At 31.4% G+C, this 15,250-nt stretch overlaps 1 protein-coding gene across 1 annotated transcript in view; it reads left to right on the forward strand.

The window, feature by feature from the left end:
- Positions 1–555: 555 nt before the first annotated feature.
- Positions 556–15,250, forward strand: part of LOC137933175 (membrane-bound alkaline phosphatase-like) — a 40,834-nt gene continuing 26,139 nt past the window's right edge. Inside the window, exons 1-2 of the mRNA XM_068777001.1 lie at positions 556–685; positions 11,950–12,245. Coding sequence (XP_068633102.1) covers positions 604–685; positions 11,950–12,245 — 378 coding nt within the window. The 5' untranslated portion in view covers positions 556–603. The remainder of the gene's footprint in view (positions 686–11,949; positions 12,246–15,250) is intronic.

Consider the following 15,250-nt stretch of genomic DNA (forward strand, 5'->3'; position numbering starts at 1 on the left):
ATTTATTATTATAGTACTGCCATTCTAAGTTATATTTTGTTTCATTAAAAATGGATTTAAACTTTACATTATTATTCCCTAAAAGGCTTAGAGGACAGGCTGAATAGTGCCAAGAAAAAAAAAAAGATTTTTTTAAATAATTTTAAACAAAATTTAAAAAAATAAACGAACATTTTCCCTCTCGTGCTGTCAAACCGTTATGGACGAAGATAAAGAAAGGAGTAAAAAAATATTTTATCGCGCGAACACAGATAGTACTACCATTCTAAGTTATATTTTGTTTCATTAAAAATGGATTTAAACTTTACATTATTATTCCCTAAATAATGGCTTAGAGGACAGGCTGAAAAGTGCCAAGAAAAAAAAAAGATTTTTTTAAATTATTTAAACAAAATAAAAATAAATAAACGAACATTTTTCCTCTCGTGCTGTCAAACCGTTTTGGACGAAGATAAAGAAAGGAGTAAAAAAATATTTTATCGTGCGAACACTATCTGTTTAGGAAATAAATTAAAAAGCATGCTATTTAAATCACCTATCCATGCGCAAGAGCGGTAAAATCCGTCGCCGGTTACGGGTTAGTTCAGTCGTCGCAGCCACCTGATGGTGAGTGGTCGTGTAACGATGGCTCGCATGCAGCTCTTCGTCTTGGCACAAACCGCTTTCGTCGTATTCATTCTCGCAGGTGCGTGGATCTTAAATATTTTTATTTATCATTTAATTAATTGTATTCTCATATATTTAGTTATTTATACTAGAAAATAACACAATACATAATTTACCAAAATTTGTCATTTCTTTTTTAATCGTGTTTTATATATTTGTAAAAAAATATATATTCACCGATAAAAATAAATTAATTTAAATTAGGTTTGAAACCCAAATATTTGCCTTAATGATAACATTTTCTTAAACATTTCAAATGTCATATATAGACATTTGGATTCAAGGTTGTCTAGACAAATACTTGTAAACATTACCAGGTACAGTAACGTATTAATTATAATTATCATATTTATTAAAAAAAAATATTTCGTTTCCTATCACCTCCGCGAATTAGAGTGAACACTTATATATCACGTAAATGTTAAGTCCTCTAAGGCCCACTGTTCTTTTCTTTAAATTTGACTTTTGCGTAAATTTTTGTTCACATACCACGAAATAAAAAAAAAACTTACTATATATAAATATATATAGTTTTATTGTATTGTATATATATATATATATATATGTATGTATGTATATTTATATATATATAATTCATATGAACCGAAAGCTAGACGTTAATGTAGTACAGACAATATTTAAGAGATAAACTTTAATAATCCTTATGGAATGTAAATTAAGTTATTGTAACAGGATAGAAGCCTAAATACTGGTCGAAACATACTCTAAAATATACTCGTATTATACTTAAATAGAAAGATATAGTTTCCCTTTAACTATGATATTGAAATTGTTATTTTACAATCAAATATCCCAGCAAATTAATTAAGATAAAAATATTGAAGTTATTGTATATCACAGTCGCTTAATGAGCAAGGAGGAGGACTTTGAATTTCTTTACGAGAGTGAGTCGGAATCGAGGAGTTCTAATGCATCCCAGTGGATTGACAAATTGAAGTGGCACTGACGACTGAAAAGGAGACCACGGTTGGGCAAGAACAGCGTAGGATTTCCTGGAAAGACAGACGATTTTATCAAGGTCCATGTCCAGCAGTGGACTTCGTATGATTTGATGATGGTCATATACTATTATTTACTATCAAGTAACTAGAATTCTAAAATTTGTTTGTAACTCAACTTGTAATGTCATAAATAAATAATTAGTCAAAAAACATTGTTGCACAATACGTAACCGCAGTCTCTACGTTAGTTATATAAAAGCACTTATGTTTGGCACCAAAAATAACATGTTTTTTAAATGAACCATAGACTCGGCTATAATATCAGATAATCTGGTTCTTGTTTTTATGCAACCTAAAAGTTTACCAATGGTTTGTATTTATTGAATTTTAGTACAGGCGAATTGTACTATTTTAGTCAAACAATATATTTATTTTAAGTTCCAATTATTTCGAAGTGTTTATCTTTGCTAAAGTAAGTAATTTAAAAATTGTACTAAATTATAATGATTTTAAAAGCTACAATAAGAATTACAATTAAAAAGATACAATGTGAATTTTATCTCAACCTAGTTTTAAGTACATTGATAACTTTAACAAACTGCTAAAGTTAGCAATATACTTATATCCCGGTTAAATTTCGATGTGTTATTTATTGTATTTATTTATTTTATTTTATGTTCTGTACACACATTGTACACGTTTTATGATTATTTTTTTAATTTCTGACATGGAACTTTAAGGATATATTAAGAGTTAAAAGTTACAGCAGGAGAAGCCTTTTAAAGCATTTGCTTATTTTAAAGCTCAAGGTAAAAATGTGAAATATTCATACATTCACACATGTTGTTCAGTCGCTAGATGCGCTCTACTAGGAATAGGCTTTTTCAAAAGATGGCTATTGGGGAGATACACCATAATATTTGGCAGGAGGGTTGACGATTCCAGTGTGGTATTATGGTACGCAGAAGACGCTGCTGCCCATCTCTGGTAACTTGTTTGTATGCAGTGGCAATCCTATATAATTCATATACAAAGTGCGAATTATATAATATTATATCCAGAGAATCGAACCCGAGACTTACGATCGCAAGTCTAAGTCCTCTACTGGGCGACCACTGCTCGTTTTGAACTGAATGTTTCTTAATTTTAGATAACTTTTTAAAATTGTATGGATCGGTTTTATCAGATGGAATGGATGTATTATTCAGACAATTTCATTCAGCGTGATGTATGTATAATGATGTTATTTTTTAATTCACGTCTCATAGCATTACATTTATAATGTCTATTAATTAATTAAGTCCTTGTTATGTATTTAATATATTCGCGTCCAGTTATTGGCAGCTTTTGGGTTGACTCGCGTTAACAGTACAATTGCAAATGACCTCCTGTTTCGCTTGGTCACGCCATAACCAGAGAACGACTTTACCGATTTCATTTATTTTATAACTTTCCTTAATAAAGTATTAAGGAAAGTTATAAAATAAATTCATTTTAAGAGAATATAATGGCTGTTGAAATTGGGTATTTGACATATTTCACGCGTTTGACATTACGATTTGAACTTCGCGCGTTTGACAGTTTACGTTGCTAATTTATATTGTCTTTAACAGCTGAATATATAAACAAATGATTTAATTTAATTAATAAATTTAGTATATATAAACAATTTGATCTCTCAAAAATAGGTCATTTTTTTCTATTGGAATACGACTGACTAGTATTTTTAACCTTTCATGTATCATGTGCCTTAGCGTTTCAAAAGTTCTACCGCCCCCTATGTAACATATATTTTATATATTAAAGCAAAAGGGTTAAACTCGTATTGTTCAGTCCACTTTCAAATTGCCCCTTTAACAATAAAATTGACCCTCTGTGGGGGCGTGGGCTCCACGTTGGGAAGCACTGCGATAGATCTATAACCTCTCAGTACATAGTCTATCAGAAAAGCTAGTAAAATGTAAAAATTCGTTTAATAATTTGACTAATTTTCATTGGTTAATGGTAAAAACGCTATTGGTGTAAAAATATTTCTTTGGTGTTAGAGCTTCGAGTTTGTCTAAGTTCCAAGGTCTCTTTATTTATCTAGTAATTTCGTCGCATTATAATTAAAACTGACTATGGGACCTTATAGAAACGCGGCCAAAGACGTCCACAACGCACGGACAACCCACGAATTTTATTAAAAATCTGTGATAGGGTTTTGTCCAGCATTGGACTTCATTTATATAAATGATGATAATTAAAAAAAAAATAAAACTCAATAAAACAACAATTAGCAAATACATATTGCCAGCATTTACTTATTGTTTTAAGAATATTACAGTCACTTATGATGACAACATTGTATACTTAGTGTCAGAAAACAAAGCGGTTACAACTTGATAATTGCTTAGCCAAACGTCTTTGCTACTTAAGGTGAAGGAGCAATGATAATTAAAAAAAAACTTATTTTGTTCACCATCTTGAATCATGAATGAGGAGATCAATAGACGAACAAAAGTAACATAGCCCAGCGGTTAGGCAAGTTATAATGGCATTAGGCAGACCACACTAGGGTTATTTTTTTATGGCGTCTTTTATTGGGGACCTCGTACATCTTCTGTCTTGGGTTCACAGGGACAGTTTTGCTTAATCATTTATTCATATTTTTTTTTATTTTCTCACTCTTCTTTCGTCTTTCTTAATATTTATTATACATTCTTCTTTTATTCGTCAAATTATTTTTCATTTCTATCCATTTTTTTACCTTTCATAAAGTTTACAATTTAGATTCATTCATTCATTTTATTTCACATTTTGTTGCGTATTCTGTTTTTTTACTTTTATTGTTTTATATATATTATCTACATCATAGTATACCACTGATGGTTTATTGTTCTGTATTGGACATCACGGAGCAGCACGCGGTGCAGGACGTCCACCCATAAAGTGGTTAGACGACCCTGCTGGTCCTATTAAAAATCCACGGAGAAGTTCTATGCCCAACAGTGGACGACTTACAGCTGAAATGATATAGATAATACGTGTATATTTTGTAATATGCCCACAATCTGGACAAGAGTCACTTTCGTGAGCAAGATTTTTAGTTTAGAAACGAGTTTAGAACGTATGTCATATGTTCCGAATTATAACTCACATACGCCGATTTCTTAACAACATTTTTATTTACAGTTTATAACTATTGAATATATTAAATAATGCACACAATTTCAGCAGCATGGAATCTATATTTTGAAATGGAATTATCATTTATCAACACTTATAGCTCTACGTAAGTTTCTGTTCATATTGTCAAAACTATAGGTTAGTTATTGGTTGTTATTTCATTTTTATATCATGACAGGTAATAGACGACGCTCTCTGGAATGAATAGGCCTCCACCAAAGATCGCTACAATGACAATCTCACGCTGCCCGCATCTAGCAACTTCGCGACCTTTATTATAAATTGAATATTTATAATATATTCTCTATTGTAGCATGTATTTGTATTTTAAATATATTAATAATCACGACGCTATCACGACTACAAACACGATTTGATATGGAGAGAGCATTAATATTTAATTTGCTATTATTAATAGATACTAGTCAGATATATAGAATTGTACAGGGTTAGAGATGAAAATTTACAGTCATTGTAAATTATTTTATCAGCAAAACCATTAACGCTTTTACACTTATAAATCACTGTGTTTAAAGTGATCAAATTTAAATATGTTACATTTTTTTTCTATGGGAATGCGACAAGTCAATAACATCCATAACATAAGAAAATAATATGTCATTCTAAATTTAAATTACATTTGTCTGCAGAAGGCCTATATTTAAATTGCGAGTACAAAAAAAAAATTAGTGTGATTAAATTTACCGCTTTAAATTACTTATTACAACAAATAATAATTTTATTTATTTATTTAATATACTTTATTGTACACGTTAAGATACATTTATTAAGCTTTACAGTAATGTATTATACAAAAAAGAACAATGGCCGGTCTTATCACACAAGGCAATCTCTTACAGACAACCATAGTATAGAAAAGGTAAAAGTACTAATAATGGGTACGTGTACAAAAAATACATATTTACAAACAAATGAAAATAATACATTGACATACATATATATGTATATAACACATATACTTATAATAAATAAGGTTTAATACATATTATAAATATAATAAAATAATAAATAAAAACATCTAACTGACTTCGATCAGGATTGGTTCGATCGCACTTGCCTCAGAAATAAACAGAAGAAGGAAAAGAAATGAATCAACAGATAGATAATTATAGGTCTAGTAAATAGTTCTTAACCATTTACTAGAAAATAGGTAGTGAGTTAACGTTAGCACGTTCGTCAACATTAAAAGAATTTTCCTTGGAAGTAGCATTGGGTGGGGCACATGGCATCGTACAACTGACGGCAGTTGGTGCTAAAATATTCTACAGTGGCAATCGGAAGCTGGTTTACGCCGCTTGGGCAGATTGACCGACGACATGTAGGGTCACTGGATGCAGCAATAGCCCGCGTTCAAGCGAAGGCGGTCTGGAGAGGCCTGTGTTTTTCCCGACCGGCGAGCAGTCCTCGCTTCGCAAAAATTACACTACACCTCATTCACTACACTATACACCTACACGGGTATAGTCCCTCCTGGTGTGGGCGTTTTAACAAGCAGCGCAAATTTTCAGTCCGTGAATCTCCCGTTTCCGCAGACTCAATTTCCAGGAAGCTGTAAAAAGCCTTAATTAGCTATCAGCATAACTTCAAACACATCAAATGAATGAGGATGCAGCCTGCATAAGATCAGTCATTGTGACGATATTCGGGAGAGGCCATGTCTTACAAAGCGTCTACCCGTTAATATGCTACAAAAAAATGACAGAATTTTAAAAAAATATAACAACCTCTAGAAATGTGTTTTAAACACTGTCACTTGAGAATCCGATTTAAGAAGCATTTCGTAACAAATTATAGATTAAAAATATATACATAGATAACGCACGTGACTTAGCTGTTTCGTGATCGTAGATAATTAAAAACACGTACGTGACGGCTACCGACGGCAGCATAGATCATGCTATTTATTCTAAAACTCTCTGAAACATACATTCGTATTATATATATTTTAATGAAGTTTGAATACATTACTCCGTATTTCATATATTTATCAATTGTATTGATAAGAAGAAGTATGTAATTCCAAATTTAAATTCAAGAATTATGCGCTCACGCACGCATATGTGTACAAAGACGTTATTATTTTGCAACTTATTAATTATGTATCATAGTATTATTCAGTTACATTTAAATATCAGACTAGACGTGTAAAATTTATTGTTTAATTTTTTAACATGACAAGTTTGTTGTTTTGAATGATTTTTAATGTTTAAATTTACGAATATCGTAATTTAATATTTATTATGCTATTCCGAACGAAGAGAAATCCAAAATTATGAAAATCTTAAAAATTGGTGCAGTCGTTTTTGAGTTATAAATAGTGTAAATAACACGATTTATTTCCATTATAAAGTTCGGGGCAAAGTCTTTTTGCAAATAGTATGTCATCGTCGTTGTCACCTTTTCAGTTCATACTATAAGGCCTCTCCTAAATATATCTATGGGAGATATACCAGAGGTTTGTGAGCAGTGTCAATTCTATATAATTAATGCACAAAGTTTGAATTACATAAGATTGTATCCCGGGAATCGAACCCTAGACAAGTCGCAAATCTTAGTCCTCTACCGCTGGGCTATCACTGATCAGAGCGCTTTAAACAAATAAAAATATAATGTATAAACTTGTAATGAAACCTCCTTGGCTGTACTATTGTACCTGGCTGATTCTGGAGATATTAAAAAGGATACACGTGAAATTCAAAATCAGAAATTAATCAATAGAAGTGGTATTGTCTTGCATTATCTTCAAAAACATTTTTAGTCAATAAAAATAAGGAAGTTTGGCTGGTAAGTGATAATGTACCTATTACATAGCCTTCATAAAGATGTAGCGGTCACGCTCCGTCTTGCTGGCAACTCTACCACAATACTTTTAATTTAAACGATTCTTGCATAAATGATCTTCTTCTCCAACGTGCTCTGGTGGTAAGTCACCTCCGCACGCTGCGTGCAATTGTATGTTTACATTTCTTCTTATTTCGGTCACTTCAGAATTTTTTACGTGTCATATTAACATCGAAATGGAAATATAGAATGTAAGGCATAGCGAAAAAATGTAATAAGAGTACGGCTTTCAGAACGAAGGAGTAACATAGTGTTAAATGGTAAAATAACAAAAGAAATGTAAATGAATAAAACAAATATATAGTCTGTGTTAAAAAAATATCTGTGTTAATTAAAAAAAAATGTGATAAAAATGAAAAGGAAGGAGATCTGCATGCGAAGAATGACATATGTGAAGCGTAGAATGAATGAATAAAAAATAATGTGAAGAAAGAAAGAGAATGTAGAATAAAAATAAAATAAAAATTGAATTTATAACGTAAGGCAAAAGGAACGAGAGTCCAAAAAACGGAGGTCATAAAAATACATCAAAGTAGAATTGCCACTACTATTTCTCGCTATTTTTATCATTCCTAAAAGTTTTACAGCGACATCTGTCTAATCGAATAAAATTGCACATATGTACACCAACACCTCACTTTGCGTCGTGGTTACGTTCCAAAAAAACACGACGCGAATTGAAACGCCGCAAAGTGAATTAGGATTTTCTATAGCTAACCATGTAAAGATCGAAGATAGGTTCCAGGGTGACGAAAATACAACTTTTTAAAAGGAAAATAGAACACAGTAAACAATTTAAAAACAAAAATAATATAACACTGCCAATAAATAATTTGGAAAAATATATACCTTTTTTGTAACCAGAAACAACTCGTTTAAATATATATAAATTTATTATTCTCTTTTAAAAAAAGCACAACACACTACGTAATTGAAACTGAACTTCAAAATTAGCAAAAAAAAGTGAAAATAAAACTATATAAAAATTGCGTTGATTTTTAGTTAGAAAGGGAATTCTCGAGTTTTGATGGCATAGCGCAATTAGAAACAAAAGTGTTGCCATCTTTTGGAAAAAAAAAATTAAATTAACAATTAAATTAACCCAAAAAAACGCAACCTCGAAAATCTAACGACTCACAATGAAAATTAGTACTAATAAAATAGCGAAGCAACTTCGAAAAAAACGAACCGACACAAAGCGAGGTATTGGTGAACTGTAGTTAAATGTAAATAAAATTTGAAAAAATAAATCTTAAATTTTCATATAAAACGCGAAGTAACTTTTTCCTCGACTTGTTATATAGAAGGTGAAGGTAAATAATTAAAATAAAATGTAACAGCCTTTAACTCAAGGCTGTTACTACTCATCGATATAAATATAATAAATGTTAACTTTTTTCCTACTGATATAAAAGTAAACATACAATTACCTTTATTACTACAGCAATACGTTATATATATTCACAAATAACCTAGAGTATATTTGTCCTAATTAACGCAATTGTAGATTATATTTTCAATTTTCCTCAATTGAGTTTTTCCTAAATATTTATTCGAGTCAATGTCATATTTACGTTGCAATCTTTAATAGTTTAAATAGAGGTATTTAACTTTGATTTTACCTCATGTGCACGTTGCAGGAAAATGATTTTACTCGACTACAAAATCACGGGGTTACCGTTGTTATTTTTGTAAATGGTAATTTATTTATTTATCTGTTTAATTTTTATTGTTTGGCATTAACATAGTGCGGAGAATAAATGGCCTAGGGGGACTTTCGTTCTTTAGTAGAGACAACGAACCTGCAGGCGTAACGTAGGAAGTTCATCAACAAGGTTTACAGACGACTTTGTTAAGTTCGTCGGAAGAGCCTGGATGGTATACCTTTTCCAATAAGAAAGGCTGGAAAAGAATGGAATTTTTTGGGAGAGGCCTATGTCTAGCGGAGGAGTATAAAGATATGAACATATTGCATTGTTATTTAGTACAAAACTTGAGTTTAACGCCATCTATTATGTCAAAATAGAAGCTTTTAAGTCATTGACAAATGGTGTTTACCAACGCGCAAATAGTGCAGGGTACACTTGGCCAAGTGATAAAAGGGAGCCTAAACCTTTTCATAGCATCTGTATTTTAAAGGTTATCCGGAGCCACAGAGTTATATTATCCTGCGTCATCTTCTTTCAACAACAGTAAATCGTGTTTATAAAGATTATTAAATTAAAAATTATGTTTGATTCTAATTTCAAATATAACGTTTAAAAATTTCGAAAAATCAGTATCTTATTAAAATATTACAAGCGATACTTTTTGGTGATAATCTTCCAGACATCAAAAAGGTTACGTTGAAAGTTATGAAGGAACTAAATTTATCAATAGCATATAATGATTTTTATTGTATGTCCTAAAAAATGTAACAATCATATCTATAATTTTCGCATTGATTAGCATCATATCGAGTAGCGCCACCTATCTTTTTTTGAAGGTACTAGTTACGTCATCACTAAACATTTTTAAGACATTTTTACCCATATACGGACTCATCACGATGTCTATGGAAATATACAAAGTAGAGACTTGAAATTTAATACGATTATTCTTTTTCTTGAGTTGAGATCAGCTAAGAATGGATTTTACGTGATTTTATCCAAAAGAGTGGTTGAGAGAACTATTACTAAGTTTGCAAATCAGACAAGGGAAAACTAGTTTATATTATCTTAAGTGGTTTCTTCATTAGTCAAACGCTAATATAAAGGTATTTAATAGACACTTCATGTCCTTGGCCTATACTGCGTAATTATAGATTAGATTAGGAGGATCTATTAGATTAGGTAAACTAATATACCATTGTCTATACAAGTAAAAAAATACATTATTTTATTTACAGCACGTGCAATTTAATAAAAAAATATTAAGTTGTTTTTGTTTCGTTTTAGAATTTAGAAGACTATGTTACTTGTTATTACATCAGTTACCTGCCAGTATAAGTTCCATCAAAACTATCCAGCCATTTAGGAGATTAGCTAGAATAAACAGACAGACACACAAAAATTAAAACAAAATTAACTTTGTATTTATACCGTACATATTAGGGGAACCGGAAAGTAATGTCGTTTCTGTCGAAATATTTTACAGAAAAACCAATTGATTTACCGCTCAGACATTCATAAGTTGTATACTAGATAGCAAAAGGTTGATGACAACGAAATTGAATATATTGTTGATTAGAAATAAAAACATGTAAAAAATATAGTCCCGTAAATTTAACTTGAAAAAGCGACATTACTTGCCGATCCCCGTAATATATTCACGGCATGTAGTTAAAAGCGGTAATTTTATCATTACAAACAGACACTTGAATTTAATTTATTTGTATAGATTAACTGACAACAATAATTAATTGTGAACAAATATTATCTTACTACGTATTAAAGGCGGGTACATCTACTATTTGTGAAATTTATTAGCGCTATGGGAGAGAAAAACAAAAACTTTAAAACATCTGGAAATAAAATAAAAATGACTAAACAGGCAATTAAATTAAATATGATAAAGTAAACATAGGATTAAATGCGATAAAAAAACAATAACAGTATATTCAGATAATCGAAAATTGTTTATCTATATTTGTTTGTGGAAAATAACTTATTCCTTGTTCCAGTTATTGGTAGTTTCATCATAAGTTATACCTATAATAGATATGTATGTTCGTTCTCGTCAAACATTTTGACAGAAATGCCATTTTAAAATTTGTATCAATATTTGTATCAACTTGAACATATTGATATTTTTCGTTCAACTAAACTACAAAAGTTAAAGCATATTAAGCAACATCCACACTTTAAATAATTGTAAACTCTATCTAAATTAGGTAATTTTTTTAATGTTAACATACGAAAAAAGTCAAATTTATTTTTACAATTGTTTTAGGTACACAAATTTTTCACTTTATATAAAAACTATGGATGTGATATTTTTAAAAATATTTGGAAATTATGAACTTGTTGTTCATTACAAGATTAAATATTTAAAAAAATACTCGAGGAAATCCCCGATTTTATGCAACCTACTCGTGATATAATGTAAAACGGCGAATACATACGAAACCTTTCTTATTTCTTTACATCGTAATTTTATATGTCTGTATATTTTCTTTAATAACCCTATTACCTAGAAAGCGGCTTCCTTAAGATAAAACAAAGAAATTAAACATTTGATGTATTATAAGTAGTATCTATTTATTGGTAGGGTACTTAAAAAAACGAAAATTAAAAATAAATTTTATCCGCAGATGTTTCAACTCCTAAACCAAAGAAGGTGTTGGACACCGTAATGAACCCCGAGTACATTCCACCCGAGGAGAAGCACGCATCATTCTGGAGGAAATCTGCCGCAACAACACTGAAGTCCAAACTCCATGAAACGAAGAACATTAATAAAGCCAAAAATGGCATCATGTTCATCGGAGATGGGATGTCATTGGCAACTGTGATGGCGGCCAGGACCTTTGCAGGTCAGATGGAACGCGGTCTTGGAGAGGACAATATATTGGAGTTCGAAAAGTTTCCAGTTACAGGACTTGCTAGGGTGAGTCGCTTTTTTATATTGATCGCAGTAACGACAATGTTATAGTGTGTTTATATTTTACAGGGGAGCAATGTTTCATATACTTAAAAGTAATTGATCAACTAAGAAAGGGATTAATACATAGCTACATCCGCCATGCAGCAGTTGTCGTGCAATGAAGTACACCACCCACCAGCCCGCTGATAAATGTGCGTGCGGTAAATAATGCGAAACGCAACTGCCATCGCTAATTTACTCTACACGTGTTTCACCCCTCCACGGGGCATCCTCAGGAGACTCCTGACGTAGCTATATATTAGTCACTTTTTTAGTAAGGATGGACTTCCGCAAGATAAGGCCTAAATCTATTAGATAGTAATAGATCAATCTACATATTTGTTGAAGAATCTCTGTATAATTTCTTATTATCACTAATTATTTTGATAGTGTATATTATATGACAATATTAACAGTACAGTCAGCGGCTCTGGAGACAGTGTGAAGATATGCAGGATTTCTTTTTTAATGGCACCCGTTTTTGGGGAACAAGGCCCCCAAAAACGCTTTGTGTGAGACAGGGACGTTACAATGTCGGGTTAAATATTTTTTTCACTATTAACATTCTTCACAATTTCTTTTTTATTTTTATTACATCCTTCATAATTTCTCTCGTTTATCACTTTTTCATGTTCTTTCGCACATCACCTTATTTACTCATCTACATTACTTGTTAAATTTGGTCCTTTTACAGCATCTTTTTTTAATTTATCTTATTTATTAACAATTTTTTTAGTCATTTTACTCTTCATTTACGTATTAAATGACATCTATAGTTGACTTGATATTTTAAACATTTTGTGTTTCTGCGGTCGGGTTTTACCTGACTATTTATTTTAGTCTTTACTTTTTTGTCTGCCGATTGTCTGCTGCACTACTATTTCCAGAAGTTTAGGAAAGTAGGGCAGCATTTTCTATCGCCCATGAGGGAAGTGACACTTTCGTCTCCTATTTTTCTACCCAATTCCACCTCCAAATCAAGGCGGAAAAAGGTCAAGGAGGAAGCGGCCTGCCGGCAACGTCTTCAGAGTATTTTAAAAAGATCGTTTGTCCACCATGTGAGTAGACGTTATAGGCTGCGCTTGACAGTCGGTAGTCTCCACTTCAAAATCTTGGGCCAAAGCACCTACGCCATGTCGGTTATTTTCGTTCGTCTACAGATCTCCTTATTCTGATTGGATCTCGTAGGGTAATCCCTCAGAGTATAGCCCGGGATTCCCCTCTCCACAGTTAGATACACAACTGTCGAATGTGGCCCGAAATGAGCGACCACATTTCTGTGCCGTAAGCTATCTCTGGTAAGCTATAAATGTGAAAAAGCACAAAATTCCAAATACCATGTTTCTCGAATTTGCACAAACGGAAGTCGAAAGTACAGATAAGTTCAAACTGTGCAGTCGGATAGAATTCAATACGACAAAAAAACTTCGATTGTATAAAAATAATACAAAAAAATACTATTCAAACTGTAGAAAGGAAGCGGCTGATCTCGTTTATTATGTAAGCCGAAACAAAATAAATAACCAATCTTTCTGTCGATCCGTAATATTACAACAAAATACGCAATTATGTAACATTTTTTACTGTCTTTACCAACTCGAATTTTGCTATCGTCGCGGTGAAAATATTAGCTAATCGATTATATTTACGATTGAAAATAACAGATTATAGCAGTCCTCATAAACACAACAACAGACGTCATCTGTCAAAATTTACGAGACGTCATAAGATTTTTTTAAAATGTAAAACTAAACACTTCCACTTATAAACATCTATACTACAGCAATCATATTTCTCAATTAAACACGTTTTTTGCATAATGAAAGCGACCTTGAACAGTAGTCAAAACTTCTATTTTAGTACAGAAATATGTTCCTCTTATGCAACTAGTTAAACTAAGACGTATTATGTTGCATCTAAGAATGACAAACGCAAACGCTATTCCACAATAAAACTACTAAGGCGTATTGCTTTCAATCAAGCGAACTTCCGTTTCCTGAAATTATATTATCCTATAAACTTGTTATTCCTTCCAATTTAAATTCTGTCAGTGATACTCTTTTTTTTCGCGTGGGTAAAATCTCCATTAGAAAACCTCCTGCTACTGGAGTACCATAGGTTTTTATACCCTGGCAACAAAACTCTATAGCTTTTTTTAATTCCGCCGTCAAAATAACGAGAATGCTTTTGCACACTATATTGCACCTTTGAATCCACCATCAAGGCTCTACCACTACCTCCTCCGAAGTCCAGATTTCTTGGTGTCAAAGAACACCTGTGATATTTCCTATCCTCATCTCTATGGCCTTCTTCTGCAACATTACTACGTTCATGAACGACTCTAAAATCATTAAAGCCAACTTTATATTCTTCTCTTAAATTAGTAATTCTTGTTGGCTATTGTGTACGGTTTTATTTATTTATTTATTTAACACTTCTTATACAATTTATGTATAATATAATAGCAATCTTAATACCGAAGGTATTCTCTACCAATTAACCGTTTAGGCGGTGTAGCAATAAATTACTGAAGGTATGTGAAACAAGACAATATCATAAAAAATGACAAAGTTAAATCAAATTAAGAAGTAAAATAATCATTAATATTAAAAATACCTTTTATTAATATTAATAATGGCCACTGCTTACTCTAGTTATGAATATACCATGTGTATATTTAAATATCTACCTACACTATTTATATAAATGTATAATATTTAACAATGCGCTTACAAATGATGTCTTTGAATAAACTTGCAATAAATTTATAAAGGTTTAATAAAAAAATTATGAAAATATCCTATTAGAGTTTAATAGATAATTAAGCTATTAAAAAGACTGCAAATTAATTGAACTTACTTAACTATACTATAGTTAAACATAAAAGTGATGATGAAAAGCGATGACAAAAAAAACAGTTTATTGTTGGGTCTAATTTGTAGACACCTGATTGTTATAAAATAATTAGT

The sequence above is a fragment of the Battus philenor genome, unplaced genomic scaffold (assembly GCF_028537555.1).
Source record: "Battus philenor isolate CCGP_79_NKW_IND1 unplaced genomic scaffold, ilBatPhil1.0.hap1 SCAF_13, whole genome shotgun sequence".
Taxonomy (NCBI): Eukaryota; Metazoa; Arthropoda; class Insecta; order Lepidoptera; family Papilionidae; genus Battus; species Battus philenor.